At 46.9% G+C, this 23,945-nt stretch overlaps 1 protein-coding gene across 1 annotated transcript; it reads left to right on the forward strand.

The window, feature by feature from the left end:
• The first annotated feature begins 5,973 nt into the window (after nucleotides 1–5,973).
• On the forward strand, nucleotides 5,974–9,101 carry LOC119170821 (uncharacterized). The gene is made up of 6 exons (XM_075885687.1): nucleotides 5,974–6,105; nucleotides 6,510–6,542; nucleotides 6,851–6,937; nucleotides 7,143–7,187; nucleotides 7,300–7,341; nucleotides 7,933–9,101. The coding sequence occupies exons 1-6, from the start codon at nucleotides 6,086–6,088 to the stop codon at nucleotides 8,168–8,170; spliced, it is 465 nt and encodes a 154-aa protein (XP_075741802.1). The 5' UTR covers nucleotides 5,974–6,085; the 3' UTR covers nucleotides 8,171–9,101.
• Nucleotides 9,102–23,945: the final 14,844 nt, after the last annotated feature.

Here is a 23,945-nt window from a genome sequence, read left to right on the forward strand (position 1 = left end):
CGGCTGTTAACTGAAAGGTTGGAGGTTTGAGCCCTCCTGGGATTGGTGTGTTGCTTTTCATTCTTTGGGCTGATAGCTTTGAAGATATGTTCTGAAGGTGGTGAGAGTGAAGCAAGACTGTCTCCGTGGCGCAATTGGCTAGCGCGATCGGCTGTTAACCGAAAGGTTTGAGGTTTGAGCCCACCCGAGGACGGTGTGTCGCTTTTTTTTCTTTGCGCTGATAGCTTTGAAGATATGTTCTGATGGTTGTGAGAGTGGAGCACGACTGTCTTTGTGGCGCAATTGGCTAGCGCGATCGGCTGTTAACCGAAAGGTTGGAGGTTTGAGCCCACACGGTGGTGGTGCGGCGCTTTTTTTTCTTTAGGCTGATAGCTTTTAAAATATGTTCTGATGGTGGTGAGAGTGGAGCACGATTGTCTCCGTGGCGCAATTTGCTAGCGCGATCGGTTTTTAACTGTAAGGTTGGAGGTTTGAGCCCTCCGGGGATTGGTGTGTTGCTTTTCATTCTTTGGGCTGATAGCTTTGAAGATATGTTCTGATGGTGGTGAGAGTGGAGCAGGACTGTCTCCGTGGCGTAATTGGCTAGCGCGACTGGCTGTTAACCGAAAAGTTGGAGGTTCTAGCCCACCCGGTGGTGGTGCGGCGCTTTTTCTCCTTTGGGCTGATAGCTATGAAGAAACGTTCTGACGGTGGTGAGAGTGGAGCATGACTGTCTCCGTGGCGCATTTGGCTAGCGCGATCGGCTGTTAACCGAAAGGTTCGAGTTTCGAGCCCACCCGGTGGTGGTGTGTCACTTTTTTTGGGGCTGATAGCTTTGAAGACATGTTCTGATGGTGGTGAGAGTCTAGCAGGACTGTCTCCGTGGCGCAATTGGCTAGCGCGATCGGCTGTTAACCGAAAGGTTGGAGTTTCGAGCCCTCCTGGGAGTGGAGTGTTGCTTTTCATTCTTTGGGCTGATAGCTTTGAAGATATGTTCTGATGGTGGTGAGAGTGGAGCAGGACTGTCTCCGTGGCGCATTTGGCTAGCGCGATCGGCTGTTAACCGAAAAATTGGAGGTTTGAGCCCACCCGGGGACGGTGTGTCGCTTTTTTTTTCTTTGCGCTGATAGCTTTGAAGATATGTTCTGATGGTGGTGAGAGTGGAGCACGACTGTCTTTGTGGCGCAATTGGCTAGCACGATCGGCTGTTAACCGAAATGTTGGAGGTTCGAGCCCACCCGGTGGTGGTGCGGCGCTTTTTTTTTCTTTGCGCTGATAGCTTGGAAGATATGTTTTGATGGTGGTGAGAGTGGAGCACGACTGTCTCCGTGGCGCAATTGGCTAGCGCGATCGGCTGTTAACCGAAAGGTTGGAGGTTCGAGCCCCCCCAGTGGTGGTGCGGCGCTTTTTTTTCTTTAGGCTGATAGCTTTCAAAATATGTTCTGATGGTGGTGAGAGTGGAGCAGGACTGTCTCAGTGCGCAATTGGCTAGCGCGATCGGCTGTTAACCGAAAGGTTGGAGGTTCGAGCCCTCCCGGGAGTGATGTGTTGCTTTTTTCTTTGCGCTGATAGCTTTGAAAATATGTACTGAAGGTGGTGAGAGTGCAGCACGACTGTCTTCGTGGCGCGATTGGCTAGCGCGATCAGCTGTTAACCGAAATGTTGGAGGTTCGAGCCCACCCGGTGGAGGTGCGGCGCTTTTTTTCTTTGCGCTGATAGCTTTGAAGATATGTTCTGATGGTGGTGAGAATGGAGCACGACTGTCTCAGTGGCGCAATTGGCTAGCGCGATCGGCTGTTAACCGAAAGGTTGGAGTTTCGAACCCTCCCGGGAGTGATGTGTCGCTTTTTTCTTTGCGCTGATAGCTTTGAAGATATGTACTGATGGTGGTGAGAGTGCAGCACGACTGTCTTCGTGGCGCGATTGGCTAGCGCGATCAGCTGTTAACCGAAATGTTGGAGGTTCGAGCCCACCCGGTGGTGGTGCGGCGCTTTTTTTTCTTTAGGCTGATAGCTTTTAAAATATGTTCTGATGGTGGTGAGAGTGGAGCACGATTGTCTCCGTGGCGCAATTGGCTAGAGCGATCGGCTGTTAACTGAAAGGTTGGAGGTTTGAGCCCTCCTGGGATTGGTGTGTTGCTTTTCATTCTTTGGGCTGATAGCTTTGAAGATATGTTCTGAAGGTGGTGAGAGTGAAGCAAGACTGTCTCCGTGGCGCAATTGGCTAGCGCGATCGGTTGTTAACCGAAAGGTTGGAGGTTTGAGCCCACCCGAGGACGGTGTGTCGCTTTTTTTTCTTTGCGCTGATAGCTTTGAAGATATGTTCTGATGGTTGTGAGAGTGGAGCACGACTGTCTTTGTGGCGCAATTGGCTAGCGCGATCGGCTGTTAACCGAAAGGTTGGAGGTTTGAGCCCACACGGTGGTGGTGCGGCGCTTTTTTTTCTTTAGGCTGATAGCTTTTAAAATATGTTCTGATGGTGGTGAGAGTGGAGCACGATTGTCTCCGTGGCGCAATTTGCTAGCGCGATCGGCTGTTAACTGTAAGGTTGGAGGTTTGAGCCCTCCGGGGATTGGTGTGTTGCTTTTCATTCTTTGGGCTGATAGCTTTGAAGATATGTTCTGATGGTGGTGAGAGTGGAGCAGGACTGTCTCCGTGGCGTAATTCGCTAGCGCGACCGGCTGTTAACCGAAAAGTTGGAGGTTCTAGCCCACCCGGTGGTGGTGCGGCGCTTTTTCTCCTTTGGGCTGATAGCTTTGAAGACACGTTCTGATGGTGGTGAGAGTGGAGCAGGACTGTCTCCGTGGCGCAATTGGCTAGCGCGATCGGCTGTTAACCGAAAGGTTGAAGTTTCGAGCCCTCCTGGGAGTGGTGTGTTACTTTTCATTCTTTGGGCTGATAGCTTTGAAGATATGTTCTGATGGTGGTGAGAGTGGAGCAGGACTGTCTCCGTGGCGCAATTTGCTAGCGCGATCGGCTGTTAACCGAAAAGTTGGAGGTTTGAGCCCACCCTGGGACGGTGTGTCGCTTTTTTTTTCTTTGCGCTGATAGCTTTGAAGATATGTTCTGATGGTGGTGAGAGTGGAGCACGACTGTCTTTGTGGCGCAATTGGCTAGCACGATCGGCTGTTAACCGAAATGTTGGAGGTTCGAGCCCCCCAGTGGTGGTGCGGCGCTTTTTTTTCTTTAGGCTGATAGCTTTTAAATTATGTTCTGATGGTGGTAAGAGTGGAGCAGGACTGTCTCAGTGGCGCAATTGGCTAGCGCGATCGGCTGTTAACCGAAAGGTTGGAGGTTCGAGCCCTCCCGGGAGTGATGTGTTGCTTTTTTCTTTGCGCTGATAGCTTTGAAGATATGTACTGATGGTGGTGAGAGTGCAGCACGACTGTCTTCGTGGCGCGATTGGCTAGCGCGATCAGCTTTTAACCGAAATGTTGGAGGTTCGAGCCCACCCGGTGGTGGTGCGGCGCTTTTTTTTCTTTGCGCTGATAGCTTTGAAGATATGTTCTGATGGTGGTGAGAGTGGAGCACGACTGTCTTCGAGACGCAATTTGCTAGCGCGATCGGCTGTTAAGGCTGGTGCACACCGGCGACTAGTCGCGGTCGCGCGACCATTTGCGACTGGTCGCAACCAGTCGCGAACGGTCGCAAGCGGTCGCAAAGCGACTGTTTGGGCCAGTCGCTTCCTGACCGATTTTTTGGTCGCGCGACTGCAGTCGCAAAACAGTTGAACCAATCAGCGAAGACCAGAAGTGACGTCAGCCTCTGTTTACATCCGGCCTCCCCGTACGTTATTTTTTTTTCTCATTGCGCTTGCCTACTGCCGCGAGGTACGAACGACACGTGTACGTTCCTCCATGGATTTTTCCTCGCATCAGGCGAATGCCACCACGGCCAGCTCTGAGTACTCGGCCGAGCTCCTCATCGACGCGATTAAAATGTTTCCATATCTCTATGACAAGCGGCACCCTTCTTTTAAAGATCGGACAAAGAAGGACCGGGCTTGGGCAGAGATCGGACGCATGTTCGGCATGTCGAGTAAGTACCGAGATTTTTTGTTTGAGTAGCTATGTAAGCAAGAACAGGTGTGTACTGCATGGCTGGCGTTGCCTATGAATGAACAATGAAAATATTGGTATTTGTACTGCAAGGTTACTTGGTTAGTTTGCATTAGATGTATTGACTGTGATGTATGCGAGCGCAGTTGTGTGCACGTTTGTTCTCGCGACTTTCCGAGTTTAACATCGAAATCGACGTGACAAAAAATTGTAAAGCTGATAATAAAGCTCAGACGTTCGAAATACTGCTCGCACTTGCCAACTCACCTAGCGCATGCTCCTTGCTGTTTTTGTACGCCATCGTCTGGCCAAGGGAATGTGTGCTTTTGTGAACGTGCGGCCTTTGCAATGCATAATATCTAGTGAGGGGTGAGGGAGGTGTTACGCTTTAATTGTGCTTATGCGTTGCAGTTAAGCTGTTTTAAAAAAGAATGCAAAGTAGCTTCTGCTTTGAGCGCATTTTGTGCGCCCATAGCGTGTAATTAAGACATACAAAACATGTTTAGCAGCACTCTCAAAGTCCGGATTTGGGAGTCAGACATGCTGTTGATGCCAAATGACATGCAATCGTAAAAAAAAGATATGGTAGTGTTCTAGTGGCTGGGCGAACACTGAAGGAAAGCACAGATTGGGGAATTTATTCCTCTGTAATGTGGCCCATATCTAATCCTCATTTCTTTACAACTGTTCCTTTCCTCTCCTGTGTTTTTGTCTATTGGTGCCTTTATATTTCGATTATTCCTTTATTCCCAGAGGTTATATCTCTCCGCTTCCAACTGTGCCCCGTTTTTGTTTGTTTTCTTTGTTCCTATATTTTAAAGTAAATGTTTCATGTCTGCTTTTATGTGTTGGTATGTTTTCATGTTTTGGTCCCTTTATTTTCTTCTTATATTTTCCTTCCTCTCGCTCTCTCTATGTTACACGTTGAGTCATATACTATGTTTGTTGCATTTCTTTCTATCAAAAATTGTCGTCTTGCTCTAGTTAGTTTCATCCTTCTTTTCAAGTTATTTAACATGTTTGCTTTTGTTTGACAACAATTGCTCCCGCTGTACACGACAGTTGCGCTTGGCCGATACCAATAGTATATACTAACCTATGGAGTTTTGCACAATGCAGTAATGCTTAGAAAGCTTCACTGTGAAGGTGATAAAAACATCATGTGCTGGTTCATGAAATAGACTTTTTGCAATTGAACTTCTATTGCCGACAGTATAAACAGCCTCTCTGTTACAATAGCTTGGCAGACATGCTTACCTTCAAGAAACAGTGTACACAACTCTTTGCGCAACTAATCATTGCGTCAGCTGTGATGTCGTGCACATGTAGGTGGACGGTCCAAAACACTAGGTGGGTGGCATTTCTGGAACCCTCGGCTGCAGGTTCCCCCAATCATGTTGTGGTTTCGCAATGTTTAAGCCCCTACCAATACCTAAGTTTAGATGGCATGTGATTCGTTTTGACGCCCAATATTCAGATTTTAGGGTGCTGCAACCGAAATGATCTGGGCAAAGAAAATAAAGACCGCTCACAATTGTGGTGAAATAAAGTAGAAAATTTATCAGCGATACAGTATGCACAAGACATTCTTACAGCAAGGGTTTTGTTTTCAGGTGTCCTTGTTCAAAAACGATTCAAGAACCTGCGTGACATCTTTAAAAGGAAAGAACAAGACATACGTGAAAAACAAAGAAGTGGAGCCGGAGCAGCGGACATTCCTACAATAAAATGGCCCCATTTTGAGGCCATGCTTGAATTAATGAAAGGAGAGTCTGAGCCTGTGGCGTAAGTTCAATATTAGCTGACTTTTGAGTACTAAACAAAAAAAGTTGATTTAATTCACATGACTGTTATATATACACATAAATACACACATATCAATACACATAAGTACACTGCACATAAACATAGAAGTCCCAAGAGGTAATTCACAGTGGGCATGCATTTGATCATGAACATGGTGGCAATGGGCTGTTTTGATGTCGAATAATTGTGGCTACAGCTACCAAAAATAACTCTGTACATTATTCTTTCAGGGTACTGTGCAACATGAGTGCCATTGACCAAAGGTAATGTATAATGCTTACCCTCCATTAACAGAAAATGAAATGTTTTGGTTAGCATAGCACAATGCATCAGCACAACGCAAAAAATATAGCATACTATACAAGTGGCACGTGGGCAGCTTCACAAAACAGAGTATTGAAGACAGAACAGTTAAGAATGAGAGAATTGAGTGTACTTCTGTGTCATTCTCGACTCTCAGTTATCTAAAGAAGGAAGGCTTAATACAAAATCTAAAAATCTAAAGAGATCGCTTATTGCATGTATCATGAGGCTGTTCATAGGCAAGCATCACATATTCATTACAAGAATGCAGCATAAGTACTTATATTGTAGCAAAACAGTGAAAATGCTCTAAAGATGCACACAATAGCACTGACAGAATCGCATATTGCATGTTCTCTTGTAGCAGCCACATCACAGCAGAAGAGGCTAACGAGAGGTGAGCATGCACAAAAATGTGCACCTTTACTTCAGCATGCACCTTTACTTCATCTCCGTGACAATATCTCTTGCTCTCATTTAGATGCACAGCCTACATAGCATTTTATTAACATAAAAGGCACACCTGTATGCACACCTTCCATACAGCAGTGCTCAATCAAGAGGTAACGCAAGTGACTTCTTATGATAAATAAACCTCGTGTTGAGTGAAATCATAATGGCATTTGAACTCCCAAAGAATGCCTAAAACTGTTCATGTACTAGTGGCATGATCAAATACATAGAGAGAAGCTTTTATCACTGCAGATCACAGCCTCGGCCAAGCCATGCAGCGGAACCGGAACGTACCCCTGATACGGCTGAGGAGACTGGTGTCGACACCTGCAGCAATGAGTAAAGCCTTTATGAATCCACTTAAGTAATGACAAATGAAGGGCATGCATAAATAGCCAATTTATTAAATCTTGAAAACATGTTTTGTAACTTTCTTCACGTTCTAGCACATTTGGAGAATGTGCCTAATGTTTTCACACCAGATTCTGCTGCATGAAATTGTAACACTTTATAAGTTGTATAATAATACTGCCTCCTTCTGCAGCGATGCTTCAGCAACCACATCCAGACAGGAGCCACCATCAAAACGGTGTGTAAACGAAAAAAAATATTTTAGGTACTCCTGGCAAGAGATCACAATCACAACTTTTCGAAAAGGATCTCTTTCTGTACATTTAAGCAATATGTATAATTCACTGCAGGTCACGCTCGGCAAGACGAGAACGGACCTGCGAGGGCGCTAGGTGAGATATACCGCTAACTCTTAGAGGATAAACTTGCAGATTTTTTTCTAACAATCCTGCACATGCTACAAAATACAAAACTTTATAAGGTTAATGCTCGGTCAAGTTGGTACACAGACATAGTAACAAAAAAGTGTGAGAACGACAAGGTAGAAACAGAAGAAACAGGACAGAGCACTGACTTTAAACTGATGTTTTTATTATGGGCACAATTATACTAAGGCAGACAGAACCCATGTAACTACTGTAATATTTAGACGTTAATATCAGAACATCAGCACCCTGTCCCAAAACACGAGTGTCCGTTTTAAAGATCAAAAGCCCATTTATTTCTCACAGAGAGGTAGACGCCCTATTGACACATTTATCTTTTAAGTGTGCTATTTAATTTGCTTCAGTTGCTCTATATTTTTTCTTTCTTAGTGTCGAAAATCACAAACATCAGTTGAAAGTCAGTGCTCTGTCTTGTTTCTTCCGTTTCTACCTTGTCGTTCTCACACTTTTTTTTTTTGCTAAATGGTGCCTTATGAATTAACAATGCAACCTTAAAGCAATCACATACATGAATAACAAATCACACTTGCTTTACAGCAATGCAGGAGAGGGCACAAGTCATGAAGCTGTGGCGCAAGCGTGCATGGAGCACCTTGAACACATCAGAGCGAACAAGGGGGTCATCAAAAAAGATAACATTGGTTTCTTCGCTCTACGTACCGATGCACGCCTCAGGGAGCTACCAATGCACATTGCACAAGATGTAATGCATGCAGTAGAATTCATGCTGTATGAAGCAGAGGTGAAATTGCGTCAGAGCAGTGAAGCAAATTGAAATGTTTATATAATGTCAATGACACCCACCTTTTTATCTTGTGTTCACATTTCTAGTCCTAACTTAAAGGGGTCATGACTGGTCACTCAACAATTATTGGTTGTCAGCAAAAAACAAAACTACAGAGTAAAATGTGCTAGTACACGTGTGAAAAGGGGCCTTAAGAGATTATTTTAGTCAAAAATATGCCGTAGAAGTGCTCGGCTCCTAAAACTTAAAACCTACCACAAGTGACCGCCATTTTGTCATGGCGTGCGAGACGTCACAAGCCGAAGAAGCAATGGCAAATAGTATACGCATTGCACATTTACAGGACCCATTTTGACATTCGAAATTATTTGCTGCAAGTACCAGCGCTACATTGCTGACGCAGTAGCCATGTTTCGACCCCTGGAAGTCATTTAGCTTTAGTGGAGAGTTCAACAATGCGAAAAAATTTGATTGCAAGCGCAGTTGATGACGGAACACGACCGTCTGCCAGAATGCACACTGTGCAGCAGCTTGTCGAGCAAGCGGTTTGTGATGTCATGGATAGTGAGTGCGTCAGTATTGCCCAACTGTCGGGCGACTAGCTCGTTTATAAAAATATGCGATTTAAAATTAACAGCTTGACCAAATCGCTCGAAGTTTGCCAGCTTGTATGTGAACATACAAGAATCAGCCCATACAACACACGTTATGGTTGAAAATTGGGCCTCATGACCGCTTTAAGGCAACTTATTTCTGTGATAATTATAGTGATAACCGTGCAATAACTCAAATATTTTAACATGGATTATTTATTTTTGTGTTTTCATGGTTATATTTGGACATGACAGTTTTCTCTGTAATGTATCTATTGTGTCACGGGCGATTTTTCTCTTGTTTGTTTAGCTTAAAAAGATGCTATGTACATAAGTTCTGTAAGCAATAAAATGCATTTACAACCCACCTTTACCTTGTATGCCTCAAGTCCTGTTCACCACTTTGTCCTGCCAAGGCACCTGACCGTCTGTGACGAAGTAGTGCGCCAATTTATCTCGCACTTCCTTGGCATACCTACAACGCACAAGCGCCATGTGAAATTTCTGTCAGCACAGTCATGATGGAAGACACACACTGTAAAAGGAGCATGCTGAGCTTGAAAATCTCACGCATAGTTGGATTTCAGTGTTGCAGTCATGACGCTATATTGCCAAAGTGTTCCTCGTTTTTGATGTATTAATGAGCGCTACCTCTGCTGCCTGTCTTCTACGGCATCATCACAGCTTATGATAGAATGCATATTTACTGATTAACTTTAGAAATTTTGATATGTCAAGTTCCGTGACAGCCAACGTCAGCAACTGCTCCAATTTGGACAAAACCATTGTACACTTTTCAGAGAATGATTGCCCTGTACAGTTAAACCTAATTAAATGTAGCTCGGTCAGTTCAAAATCCACCATAATTGATGGACCCGTTCAATAGGCATCAGCAACGTACTCAACATGAATATCGTTTTCTTTTGTTAAAACCTCATCTTACGCGGCACATGGCTGTGCCCATCAATTTGGAAGAAAGTTGACCTCTATGTTTTTTTATTGCTCCTAGTTAACATATATTCAGCTACAATAGAAAGTAAAAGAATCAAGGATGTTAAAACACAGTCGTAATTGGAACAAACAAAAAACTAACGTAAATATATAGGATGCTGTTGGTATTATGATATAAATGTGAAGAAACCAAATGGACGTAAATCGTAAATATCGGCACTTCTAGGGACAAAACTTGTGCCCACGAATCTCCCATAAAGTGACCAGGGAGTTTGGTAGAAGCTACCTTGGTAGAACATAGAACGGTATATTTGAAGGTCAGAAGTTCATTTCGCCCGCATCAAGGTATTCTTTCACTACACTTCTTTCTTCATATTGTCATTGTGAATTAGTACACATTCCCTTGCTTTGATGTGTGGTTGTACTGAAAAACTTTCACCAACAGGTGCTTACAATTCAAAGTAGTAAAAATTTACTAGCTCTTGAGCAACACAGACGATTTGACATACATGTAGTGTTCATGTCTTTACGTGTTTTCTTTTAAAACGTGCATTCTAAAAACTACTGCAGAGCAACATTTTTTACAATGTGTGTTTGTCGTATGCTTTTACACAAAACCTACTGTCGGAGCACTATTTAAATCCCCATTACTAACACATGTGTGCCTCTCGTTTATATCCTCTCTGCATCCTTCAGTTTTTGTCGGACGCGCACTATATGTGCCACGGCACCTCATCAGTCATTAATTGAATAAAAGCATACCTCGCAGCATTGCAGCCGGTAGGCCTTGATGGTATGAGCGCTCCGCTGGCTGCTGCCTCATCTCTCCAGCTTCCAGGTGAAAGATGTCCTTCCCAATCCTCGCTGTCTGTGGCACCAGGCGGGCAATAGGCAGTGGAGGATGCTGTGGACTCCTTAAGGAGAAAGTTATGTAGCACTATGCATGCTCCAATGTATGTCTTTATGTTGACTTCTTTCGCCTTAATGGGTCGGCGTAGCACCCTCCACCTTTGTGCCAGAATGCCAAAGGTATTCTCAATAGTGCGGCGTGCCCTGGACATCCTGTAATTGAAGACGCGACGCTCGTACGACTTGTCGTCATCTTCGTGCAGTGCTGAAAAGGAAGACACTGAGCATTGTAACAAAAATAACCTCACAAGCCTTATATAACATAACGCTATGATTGGTGATTACAAATGAAACATGCGGACCGCCCCGCACTGTCGCAAAGGGCCAGCAGAGATGCTAACTTGCCATTACAGATGTTTCTGTAAGAGACCTTCGAAGGTCTCTTACATATAAACTGTATAACTGCTATTGCCTACATCCATGCAAGAAAAAAATCTCAAAATTCAAAACAATGATCACACAAGGAAGCACAATTAAGCGCACTGGTCGCCAGTGTGTGCTTAAAGAGTTCGCCCTTGTTTTCCTCCTCGTTCTGAGTTTTGGTGGCTCTTCTCGCATTGCACCAACCGAACCAGTTTTGCATGCTTCTGAAGCATGATTGCCTAGTCAAACGCATCCCTATTGCATATTGCTTTTACAAATCTCCCAGGTCATTTGTCGAGTCGTATAACGCCGGAATTTGTACCTTTCTCTCTTTTTTTCCAAATGTAAGTAGCGAGGCCCTGCTTTCACCCACGTTTTTATTTATTTATTTATTTATTTACTCTCAGGGCCAAGGGCATTACAGAGAGGAGTGAGGGGTAAAACACTCTACAGGTATACAATGCAGCAGGAGTGTGGTTACACATATGAAACACATTTGAAATATCTGCATAAACTGGAAAAATAAACAAACAATAACAGAAAGGAAAAATCAAAAGGCGCAAAAAACATTTGCCGTACACGGGAACAACCGAACAGAATTTACACAAAACCGCGGAATTTCGCGAAAAAAAAAAAAAAAACGTTGAGGCATAATTGGGATTACATATTGCTGGGGTGCAATGTGTTGTAATTGTACCAGTGCAAGCACTTTTTTTCCCACAACATCAAACTTTTGTCCAATCGCGAGAGAGGTGCGCCAACACTTTCCCCTAAAATACATGCATAGTCTGCATTTCTACAGACACGTCATGGTGCAACAATTCCTTAGTAAAAATAAGATGGCACGTAAGAGCTACAATACAACGGCTTGAGTCCTGAAAGCTTATGTTGTTACTTAAAAAATGGTAAACACAAACAGGTAATGATGCCTTGAGCCACCTATGTGATGTTCAAAATCACAACAGGGTTCGCTGTAGCATACCTTCTCCACAGCTCTTTCACATAAACTGAAGAGCACTAAGCCTTTCTTTCATACATTCTTAACTTACTTCGTCTTGCGTATGGACGCATCATGTGCTCCTTCAGCGGGAAGGCCTCGTCGCCGACGAAGAAATAAGGGAGGGGACCCTTGTTGCCCACGGTGCTCACTGGTGGCAAGCCCAGTGCTCCTTGCAAAATATTTTTTTGGAGATTGCAGCGGGAGAAAATCCCACCGTCACTCTCACTTCCAGAGTGCCCGACTTCCACGTATATGAACCTGGGTGCAAAAGTGCTGTAGCTATAAGACTTCACTTCAGGTATATCAGCAAAGGCCAGCCACCAATACTCAGTGCATGTCTTGAAACCCATCGTTTTTCTATAAAAAATGTTGGTTGACCATGTTACAGTTGCCCGCATACAATACTAGTTGTTACATCAGTGGTGCACAAAATAACAAGACACCTATATTGTTTTGTGCAGCATTCATCTCTAATGAGTTACCAAGTGGCACAGCAGTCCCGTCACTCTGAAGGATGGACTACTGTTTAGCCTTCTAAAGTTATGTGCACACGTATGTAGACATGGCAAAGGAAAACCATACACATCACTCAACCTCTTGAATATCACTTGTTACCTTGTGCATTAATGAAATTGTTAACACCTAATGAAATTGTTAACACCAATTGTTAATGCTACCTTACTAGTGTGCACATTTCAATACAACCCAGAATCACCTGTATTGGGCATCACACACAGCAAGCAGCGACTTGCTGAATGAGCCCTTATAATTGAAGTTCATAGACCCGGAGTTCGCAGGGCACTCTATTGTCACGTGCTTGCCATCTATAGCACCGAGGCAGTGAGGGATGTTCCACCTCTCGTGAAATTCTTGTGAAATCTGCAGAAAAAAAAATCCCACAAATGATCGCCTTCACACACGTTGCCAATGCTACAAAATGTACATCTGGCTGCTTCAAATACACAAAACTTTTTGTGGCCAAAAACATATGTAGCTAAACATGTGCCTCTCCTGAAGGGGCTCTTGAGCCAATTTCACAGAGGTTATGACACTGATGCTATGCCGAACAGGTTGCCTAAAAACTCTGATAGGCAACCTGCATTTCCTAGTGAAACGGAATGTTTACTTCAATTATATGCAAGTTATTGAGTACTAATGAACATGAAGCCTGTGGTGTAATGCATTTTGCATATGATTATCCTCATGTGCTCCCCTGTGTTGAGAGGGTCAGGATTACGATGAGCTAAACATAAGCACATCATTCCCAGTTTAGTTCAACACTCATTTCTCCCTTCCAGTAAAGGTGTGTTTCCAGTGTGTTGCCACAATATATTTGCGTTGACATAGGCTGATCGTGCTTGTATTGCACTTCTCACATGCAAGCACATTCAGTTTTTCAAGTCATTTCTCAGTTGAAACCAAACTCTCACACATCAGCCATGAGCATTTTTATGGAAAACGTTGCAATGTTGCACACTCCTTTAATGACTGTGTTACCTTTACGTCGCGTTGTCTAGACTTTGCCAGTAAAGCTGCTGCTATTGAGTTGTGTGTCAACCACCTTCACACTCTGAACACAGGATAACTTGTCTCACCAATGCATGCACAAATCTATCAAATAGCGATTTTATGTCCTTGTCTGTTCCAATATATTGTGCATTGCCTGAAAGGCAGTGTCCTGAAGTGTGTGCTATTTTGGTATTGTCCTAGCTGCATTTCAATTACACCACACAAAGCAGCACAAGCCAGCAATGTATCAATATCGTTGCTGCGAAAATGCAGGAAAAACTAGCCTGTCATACCTTCATCCACTCATCTGTTGTTGAAGGGTGCTGGAGGTACAGTGGCTGAAGTACAAGCCAAAGGGCCTCACTGACCTCCGACACTATGGAGGAAACGGTTGATCTCCCCGCTAGGAAGTTGAAGGCCACGTCCCTTTGGGTTTCACCTGTCGCCAGAAACCTGGCAAGGCAATGACATACAGCAGTGAAATAAATCAATACACGGAAATTAGCATGCATTAGGTACACTACTCGGTGCTTATGATGGCAATCCTTTCTGATAGAGCTTTCTTTATTAATTGAGCATCTTCAATAAATACTTTACAGGTGACTGGACAGTTAACATTCAGAATCTCACTGCACTGCTTGTGAACTCTGCAAGCTGTCGAATATGCAGTGAATATTTATGTGCGTACACATTTTGGCGAATCATAAGCATGCATCAATCTTTTCATGGAAGAGTATACGTGCTCATATCACTCAGGTTGAAGATGGGCGACCTAAACGTACCTGTAGCAATTTGCTTAGCATGGATTTCTGAAAAGCTGGAAATTCAAGGTGAACCTATTTCACGAAGCATACATCCCTCAAGTCTATTGCTTAAATTGCTTTCACACATTGCACTACCGTCCACAATACGTTTTGCCACTGCACTACTGTCCACAGTGTATTGGGTCACTGTCAATTTAACAGAACATACACATTATTGTAGCGTGCATGCAGATACATAAAGTGTGGTTGGTTAAACCTCCTCCCTCCCCGATGCTGAAAAATATTTTTGGCATGAATACTCTTTGAGTGCCTCGAACAGCACATCAATTTGTCCTAACAATTTGTGCATAATTGTACACGCTAAGCTTAGGATTGTGTTTCACTTATTTTATGACATCATTAATAATTGCGCTCTATATAGTATCTGTGCATCAGGAAAACAGAAAACTGAAACTGACACGCCCGAAATGTAATGTCATTGTGTAGTGCAGAATCCCATTTTCTGGGATTTTACAAGCGGAAACCACGTAGTGATTACGCAATAAGCCACAACAGATGGTTTTCAAAATTTCACCACCTGAGATTTTAACGTACGTGCGCAACAGACGCGCCAACTTAAATGCATTTCGCCTCCACCTAAAGGTGAACGATGCGGCCGTAATCAAACCCGTCACCTACGCGTAAACTGCGGACCGCAGTAACGACTGCGCCACCGAGCTCGCATTCGTCGAAAATGCAATTAGTTCTACCCACCCAAGCAAAACTTCCTTACAAGCGATGCGCAGCCGCAAGCCACAGCATATTAATCTTCAAACCTCTTACCTAATGGTCATGGCCAGGCGGTCGTGCGCTGAAATTGCAGGCCGGTAGTTTGTGTCCTGCTTGGATATTGCGGGGCGCAGCAGTTCGAGCAAAGTGTCAAACGTTCGTGGCGGCATCCGCATGAAGCTAACCACCAAAAAAAGAACGAGATAACAGGTTATGCACTATCTTATAAGCACGTAAAACAACCATAAACTTACTCTCGGAAATACTCCTCGTCGTGCGAGCGCAAGTCGGGAAGCAAACGACCTGCGTGGCCAGCCACCTCTCGCGAGCGAAGGGACGGTCGCACCCACCACCGCCTTTTTTGCTGTGAAGGTTTTCGTGCAGCCAGCGCTGACACGTTGGCAGAGCACATCAGCACCGCCACAACCTCTTCTTCATCACTAGACTCGAAGTCCATGATGCTGCCGGGAGAACGCTACGCAAACACAGCCGTCGGAAACAGGCGCGTCGCACACAGCGGGCTCCGTATCTGATCAGCTGATCGTCGCCGGTCGCCCAAGTTCTCGTTGATAACGAGATCTGTACGTGACTCTCCGGGTTTGCGACTTCCGGTCGCTCGCATGAATCCTTGCCGGTGTGAACGTCACTCGCAGTTTGGTCGCCAGTCGCAAATGGTCGCGCGACCGCGGCTAGTCGCCGGTGTGCACCAACCTTTAACTGTAAGGTTGGAGGTTTGAGCCCTCCTGGGATTGGTGTGTTGCTTTTCATTCTTTGGGCTGATAGCTTTGAAGATATGTTCTGATGGTGGTGAGAGTGGAGCAAGACTGTCTCCGTGGCGCAATTGGCTAGCGCGATCAGCTGTTAACCAAAATGTTGGAGGTTCGAGCCCACCCGGTGGTGGTGCGGCGCTTTTTTTTCTTTAGGCTGATAGCTTTTAAAATATGTTCTGATGGTGGTGAGAGTGGAGCACGATTGTCTCCGTGGCGCAATTGGCTAGCGCGATCGGCTGTTAACTGAAAGGTTGGAGGTTTGAGCCCTCCTGGGATTGGTGTGTTGCTTTTCATTCTTTGGGCTGATAGCTTTGAAGATATGTTCTGAAGGTGGTGAGAGTGAAGCAAGACTGTCTCCGTGGCGCAATTGGCTAGCGCGATCGGCTGTTAACCGAAAGGTTTGAGGTTTGAGCCCACCCGAGGACGGTGTGTCGCTTTTTTTTCTTTGCGCTGATAGCTTTGAAGATATGTTCTGATGGTTGTGAGAGTGGAGCACGACTGTCTTTGTGGCGCAATTGGCTAGCGCGATCGGCTGTTAACCGAAAGGTTGGAGGTTTGAGCCCACACGGTGGTGGTGCGGCGCTTTTTTTTTCTTTAGGCTGATAGCTTTTAAAATATGTTCTGATGGTGGTGAGAGTGGAGCACGATTGTCTCCGTGGCGCAATTTGCTAGCGCGATCGGTTTTTAACTGTAAGGTTGGAGGTTTGAGCCCTCCGGGGATTGGTGTGTTGCTTTTCATTCTTTGGGCTGATAGCTTTGAAGATATGTTCTGATGGTGGTGAGAGTGGAGCAGGACTGTCTCCGTGGCGTAATTGGCTAGCGCGACTGGCTGTTAACCGAAAAGTTGGAGGTTCTAGCCCACCCGGTGGTGGTGCGGCGCTTTTTCTCCTTTGGGCTGATAGCTATGAAGAAACGTTCTGACGGTGGTGAGAGTGGAGCATGACTGTCTCCGTGGCGCATTTGGCTAGCGCGATCGGCTGTTAACCGAAAGGTTCGAGTTTCGAGCCCACCCGGTGGTGGTGTGTCACTTTTTTTGGGGCTGATAGCTTTGAAGACATGTTCTGATGGTGGTGAGAGTCTAGCAGGACTGTCTCCGTGGCGCAATTGGCTAGCGCGATCGGCTGTTAACCGAAAGGTTGGAGTTTCGAGCCCTCCTGGGAGTGGAGTGTTGCTTTTCATTCTTTGGGCTGATAGCTTTGAAGATATGTTCTGATGGTGGTGAGAGTGGAGCAGGACTGTCTCCGTGGCGCAATTGGCTAGCGCGATCGGCTGTTAACCGAAAAATTGGAGGTTTGAGCCCACCCGGGGACGGTGTGTCGCTTTTTTTTTCTTTGCGCTGATAGCTTTGAAGATATGTTCTGATGGTGGTGAGAGTGGAGCACGACTGTCTTTGTGGCGCAATTGGCTAGCACGATCGGCTGTTAACCGAAATGTTGGAGGTTCGAGCCCACCCGGTGGTGGTGCGGCGCTTTTTTTTTCTTTGCGCTGATAGCTTTGAAGATATGTTTTGATGGTGGTGAGAGTGGAGCACGACTGTCTCCGTGGCGCAATTGGCTAGCGCGATCGGCTGTTAACCGAAAGGTTGGAGGTTCGAGCCCCCCCAGTGGTGGTGCGGCGCTTTTTTTTCTTTAGGCTGATAGCTTTCAAAATATGTTCTGATGGTGGTGAGAGTGGAGCAGGACTGTCTCAGTGCGCAATTGGCTAGCGCGATCGGCTGTTAACCGAAAGGTTGGAGGTTCGAGCCCTCCCGGGAGTGATGTGTTGCTTTTTTCTTTGCGCTGATAGCTTTGAAAATATGTACTGAAGGTGGTGAGAGTGCAGCACGACTGTCTTCGTGGCGCGATTGGCTAGCGCGATCAGCTGTTAACCGAAATGTTGGAGGTTCGAGCCCACCCGGTGGAGGTGCGGCGCTTTTTTTCTTTGCGCTGATAGCTTTGAAGATATGTTCTGATGGTGGTGAGAATGGAGCACGACTGTCTCAGTGGCGCAATTGGCTAGCGCGATCGGCTGTTAACCGAAAGGTTGGAGTTTCGAACCCTCCCGGGAGTGATGTGTCGCTTTTTTCTTTGCGCTGATAGCTTTGAAGATATGTACTGATGGTGGTGAGAGTGCAGCACGACTGTCTTCGTGGCGCGATTGGCTAGCGCGATCAGCTGTTAACCGAAATGTTGGAGGTTCGAGCCCACCCGGTGGTGGTGCGGCGCTTTTTTTTCTTTAGGCTGATAGCTTTTAAAATATGTTCTGATGGTGGTGAGAGTGGAGCACGATTGTCTCCGTGGCGCAATTGGCTAGAGCGATCGGCTGTTAACTGAAAGGTTGGAGGTTTGAGCCCTCCTGGGATTGGTGTGTTGCTTTTCATTCTTTGGGCTGATAGCTTTGAAGATATGTTCTGAAGGTGGTGAGAGTGAAGCAAGACTGTCTCCGTGGCGCAATTGGCTAGCGCGATCGGTTGTTAACCGAAAGGTTGGAGGTTTGAGCCCACCCGAGGACGGTGTGTCGCTTTTTTTTCTTTGCGCTGATAGCTTTGAAGATATGTTCTGATGGTTGTGAGAGTGGAGCACGACTGTCTTTGTGGCGCAATTGGCTAGCGCGATCGGCTGTTAACCGAAAGGTTGGAGGTTTGAGCCCACACGGTGGTGGTGCGGCGCTTTTTTTTCTTTAGGCTGATAGCTTTTAAAATATGTTCTGATGGTGGTGAGAGTGGAGCACGATTGTCTCCGTGGCGCAATTTGCTAGCGCGATCGGCTGTTAACTGTAAGGTTGGAGGTTTGAGCCCTCCGGGGATTGGTGTGTTGCTTTTCATTCTTTGGGCTGATAGCTTTGAAGATATGTTCTGATGGTGGTGAGAGTGGAGCAGGACTGTCTCCGTGGCGTAATTCGCTAGCGCGACCGGCTGTTAACCGAAAAGTTGGAGGTTCTAGCCCACCCGGTGGTGGTGCGGCGCTTTTTCTCCTTTGGGCTGATAGCTCTGAAGAAACGTTCTGACGGTGGTGAGAGTGGAGCACGACTGTCTCCGTGGCGCATTTGGCTAGCGCGATCGGCTGTTAACCGAAAGGTTCGAGTTTCGAGCCCACCCGGTGGTGGTGTGTCACTTTTTTTTGGGGCTGATAGCTTTGAAGACATGTTCTGATGGTGGTGAGAGTCTGGCAGGACTGTCTCTGTGGCGCAATTGGCTAGCGCGATCGGCTGTTAACCGAAAGATTGGAGTTTCGAGCCCTCCTGGGAGTGGAGTGTTGCTTTTCATTCTTTGGGCTGATAGCTTTGAAGATATGTTCTGATGGTGGTGAGAGTGGAGCAGGACTGTCTCCGTGGCGCAATTGGCTAGCGCGATCGGCTGTTAACCGAAAAGTTGGAGGTTTGAGCCCACCCGGGGACGGTGTGTCGCTTTTTTTTCTTTGCGCTGATAGCTTTGAAGATATGTTCTGATGGTGGTGAGAGTGGAGCACGACTGTCTTTGTGGCGCAATTGGCTAGCACGATCGGCTGTTAACCGAAATGTTGGAGGTTCGAGCCCACCCGGTGGTGGTGCGGCGCTTTTTTTTCTTAGCGCTGATAGCTTTGAAGATATGTTTTGATGGTGGTGAGAGTGGAGCACGACTGTCTCCGTGGCGCAATTGGCTAGCGCGATCGGCTGTTAATTGAAAGGTTGGAGGTTCGAGCCCCCCCAGTGGTGGTGCGGCGCATTTTTTTTCTTTAGGCTGATAGCTTTTAAAATATGTTCTGATGGTGGTGAGAGTGGAGCAGGACTGTCTCAGTGCGCAATTGGCTAGCGCGATCGGCTGTTAACCGAAAGGTTGGAGGTTCGAGCCCTCCCGGGAGTGATGTGTTGCTTTTTTCTTTGCGCTGATAGCTTTGAAGATATGTACTGATGGTGGTGAGAGTGCAGCACGACTGTCTTCGTGGCGCGATTGGCTAGCGCGATCAGCTGTTAGCCTAAATGTTGGAGGTTCGAGCCCACCCGGTGGAGGTGCGGCGCTTTTTTTCTTTGCGCTGATAGCTTTGAAGATATGTTCTGATGGTGGTGAGAGTGGAGCACGACTGTCTCAGTGGCGCAATTGGCTAGCGCGATCGGCTGTTAACCGAAAGGTTGGAGTTTCGAACCCTCCCGGGAGTAATGTGTCGCTTTTTTCGTTGCGCTGATAGCTTTGAAGATATGTACTGATGGTGGTGAGAGTGCAGCACGACTGTCTTCGTGGCGCGATTGGCTAGCGCGATCAGCTGTTAACCGAAATGTTGGAGGTTCGAGCCCACCCGGTGGTGGTGCGGCGCTTTTTTTTCTTTGCGCTGATAGCTTTGAAGATATGTTCTGATGGTGGTGAGAGTGGAGCGCGACTGTCTTCGTGGCGCAATTTGCTAGCGCGATCGGCTGTTAACTGTAAGGTTGGAGGTTTGAGCCCTCCTGGGATTGGTGTGTTGCTTTTCATTCTTTGGGCTGATAGCTTTGAAGATATGTTCTGATGGTGGTGAGAGTGGAGCAAGACTTTCTCCGTGGAGCAATTGGCTAGCGCGATCAGCTGTTAACCGAATTGTTGGAGGTACGAGCCCACCCGGTGGTGGTGCGGTGCTTTTTTTTCTTTAGGCTGATAGCTTTTAAAATGTGTTCTGATGGTGGTGAGAGTGGAGCACGATTGTCTCCGTGGCGCAATTGGCTAGCGCGATCGGCTGTTAACTGAAAGGTTGGAGGTTCGAGCCCTCCCGGGATTGGTGTGTTGCTTTTCATTCTTTGGGCTGATAGCTTTAAAGATATGTTCTGATGGTGGTGAGAGTGGAGCGTGAGAGTGGAGCAAGACTGTCTCCGTGGCGCAACTGGCTAACGCGATCAGCTGTTAACCGAAAATTTGGAGGTTTGAGCCCACCCGAGGACGGTGTGTCGCTTTTTTTTCTTTGCGCTGATAGATTTGAAGATATGTTCTGATGGTGGTGAGAGTGGAGCACGACTGTCTCCGGGGCGCAATTGGCTAGAGCGATCGGCTGATAACTGAAAGGTTGGAGGTTCGAGCCCTCCCGGGATTGGTGTGTTGCTTTTCATTCTTTGGGCTGATAGGTTTGAAGATATGTTCTGATGGTGGTGAGAGTGGAGCAAGACTGTCTCCGTGGCGCAAATGGCTAACGCGATCGGCTGTTAACCGAAGAGTTGGAGGTTCGTGCCCAACCGGTGGCGGTGCGGTGCTTTTTTTTGGGCTGATAGCTTTGAAGATTGTTCTGATGGTGGTGAGAGTGTAGCAAGACTGTCTCCGTGACGCAATTGGCTAGCGCGATCGGCTGTTAACCGAAAGGTTGGAATTTCGAGCCCACCCGGTGGTGGTGCGGCGCTTTTTTTTCTGGGCCCATAGCTTTGAAGATATGTTCTGTTGGTGGTGAGAATGGAGCAGGACTGTCTCCGTGGCACAATTGGCTAGCGCGATCGGCTGTTAACCTAAACGTTGGAGGTTCGAGCCCACCCGGTGGTGGTGCGGCGCTTTTTCTCCTTTGGGCTGATAGCTCATAAAAAATGTTTTGACGGTGGTGAGAGTGGAGCACGACTGTCTCCGTGGCGCAGTTGGCTAGCGCGATAGGCTGTTAACCAAAACGTTGGAATTTCGAGCCCACCTGGTGGTGGTGTGGCACTTTTTTTGGGCTGATAGCTTTGAAGATATGTTCTGATGGTGGTGAGAGTGGAGCAGGACTGTCTCAGTGGCGCAATTGGCTAGCGCGATCGGCTGTTAACCGAAAGGTTGGAGTTTCGAGCCCTCCCGGGAGTGATGTGTTGCTTTTTCTTTGCGCTGATAGCTTTGAAGATATGTACTGATGGTGGTGAGAGTGCAGCACGACTGTCTTCGTGGCGCGATTGGCTAGCGCGATCAGCTGTTAACCGAAATGTTGGAGGTTCGAGCCCACCCGGTGGTGGTGCGGCGCTTTTTTTTCTTTGCGCTGATAGCTTTGAAGATGTGTTCTGATGGTGGTGAGAGTGGAGCACGACTGTCTTTGTGGCGCAATTGGCTAGCGCGATCGGCTGTTAACCGAAAGGTTGGAGGTTTGAGCCCACACGGTGGTGGTGCGGCGCTTTTTTTTCTTTAGGCTGATAGCTTTTAAAATATGTTCTCATGGTGGTGAGAGTGGAGCACGATTGTCTCCGTGGCGCAATTTGCTAGCGCGATCGGCTGTTAACTGTAAGGTTGGATGTTTGAGCCCTCCGGGGATTGGTGTGTTGCTTTTCATTCTTTGGGCTGATAGCTTTGAAGATATGTTCTGATGGTGGTGAGAGTGGAGCAGGACTGTCTCCGTGGCGTAATTGGCTAGCGCGACCGGCTGTTAACCGAAAAGTTGGAGGTTCTAGCCCACCCGGTGGTGGTGCGGCGCTTTTTCTCTTTTGGGCTGATAGCTCTGAAGAAATGTTCTGACGGTGGTGAGAGTGGAGCACGACTGTCTCAGTGGCGCATTTGGCTAGCGCGATCGGCTGTTAACCGAAAGGTTCGAGTTTCGAGCCCACCCGGTGGTGGTGTGTCACTTTTTTTGGGGGCTGATAGCTTTGAAGACACGTTCTGATGGTGGTGAGAGTGGAGCAGGACTGTCTCCGTGGCGCAATTGGCTAGCGCGATCGGCTGTTAACCGAAAGGTTGAAGTTTCGAGCCCTCCTGGGAGTGGTGTGTTACTTTTCATTCTTTGGGCTGATAGCTTTGAAGATATGTTCTGATGGTGGTGAGAGTGGAGCAGGACTGTCTCCGTGGCGCAATTGGCTAGCACGATCGGCTGTTAACCGAAATGTTGGAGGTTCGAGCCCCCCAGTGGTGGTGCGGCGCTTTTTTTTCTTTAGGCTGATAGCTTTTAAATTATGTTCTGATGGTGGTAAGAGTGGAGCAGGACTGTCTCAGTGGCGCAATTGGCTAGCGCGATCGGCTGTTAACCGAAAGGTTGGAGGTTCGAGCCCTCCCGGGAGTGATGTGTTGCTTTTTTCTTTGCGCTGATAGCTTTGAAGATATGTACTGATGGTGGTGAGAGTGCAGCACGACTGTCTTCGTGGCGCGATTGGCTAGCGCGATCAGCTTTTAACCGAAATGTTGGAGGTTCGAGCCCACCCGGTGGTGGTGCGGCGCTTTTTTTTCTTTGCGCTGATAGCTTTGAAGATATGTTCTGATGGTGGTGAGAGTGGAGCACGACTGTCTTCGTGACGCAATTTGCTAGCGCGATCGGCTGTTAACTGTAAGGTTGGAGGTTTGAGCCCTCCAGGGATTGGTGTGTTGCTTTTCATTCTTTGGGCTGATAGCTTTGAAGATATGTTCTGATGGTGGTGAGAGTGGAGCAAGACTGTCTCCGTGGCGCAATTGGCTAGCGCGATCAGCTGTTAACCGAATTGTTGGAGGTACGAACCCACCCGGTGGTGGTGCGGTGCTTTTTTTCTTTAGGCTGATAGCTTTTAAACTGTGTTCTGATGGTGGTGAGAGTGGAGCACGATTGTCTCCGTGGCGCAATTGGCTAGCGCGATCGGCTGTTACCTGAAAAGTTGGAGGTTCGAGCCCTCCCGGGATTGGTGTGTTGCTTTTCATTCTTTGGGCTGATAGCTTTAAAGATATGTTCTGATGGTGGTGAGAGTGGAGCGTGAGAGTGGAGCAAGACTGTCTCCGTGGCGCAACTGGCTAACGCGATCGGCTGTTAACCGAAAATTTGGAGGTTTGAGCCCACCCGAGGACGGTGTGTCGCTTTTTTTTCTTTGCGCTGATAGATTTGAAGATATGTTCTGATGGTGGTGAGAGTGGAGCACGACTGTCTCCGTGGCGCAAATGGCTAGAGCGATCGGCTGATAACTGAAAGGTTGGAGGTTCGAGCCCTCCCGGGATTGGTGTGTTGCTTTTCATTCTTTGGGCTGATAGCTTTGAAGATATGTTCTGATGGTGGTGAGAGTGGAGCAGGACTGTCTCAGTGGCGCAATTGGCTAGCGCGATCGGCTGTTAACCGAAAGGTTGGAGGTTCGAGCCCTCCCGGGAGTGGTGTGTTGCTTTCCATTCTTTGGGCTGATAGCTTTGAAGATATGTTCTGATGGTGGTGAGAGGGGAGGAGGACTGTCTCTGTGGCGTAATTGGCTAGCGCGATCGGCTGTTAACCGAAAAAATGGAGGTTCAAGCCCACCCGGTGGTGGTGCGGCGCTTTTTCTCCTTTGGGCTGATAGCTCTGAAGAAATGTTCTGACGGTGTTGAGATTGGAG

The sequence above is a fragment of the Rhipicephalus microplus genome, unplaced genomic scaffold (genome assembly GCF_043290135.1).
Source record: "Rhipicephalus microplus isolate Deutch F79 unplaced genomic scaffold, USDA_Rmic scaffold_250, whole genome shotgun sequence".
Taxonomy (NCBI): domain Eukaryota; kingdom Metazoa; phylum Arthropoda; class Arachnida; order Ixodida; family Ixodidae; genus Rhipicephalus; species Rhipicephalus microplus.

Coding starts and splice junctions, on each gene's coding strand:
- LOC119170821 (XM_075885687.1), top strand. CDS start 6,086: ATGAGTGCCATTGACCAAAG. Junction 6,106..6,509: donor ATGAGTGCCATTGACCAAAG/GTAATGTATAAT, acceptor GTTCTCTTGTAG/CAGCCACATCACAGCAGAAG. Junction 7,188..7,299: donor CAGGAGCCACCATCAAAACG/GTGTGTAAACGA, acceptor AATTCACTGCAG/GTCACGCTCGGCAAGACGAG.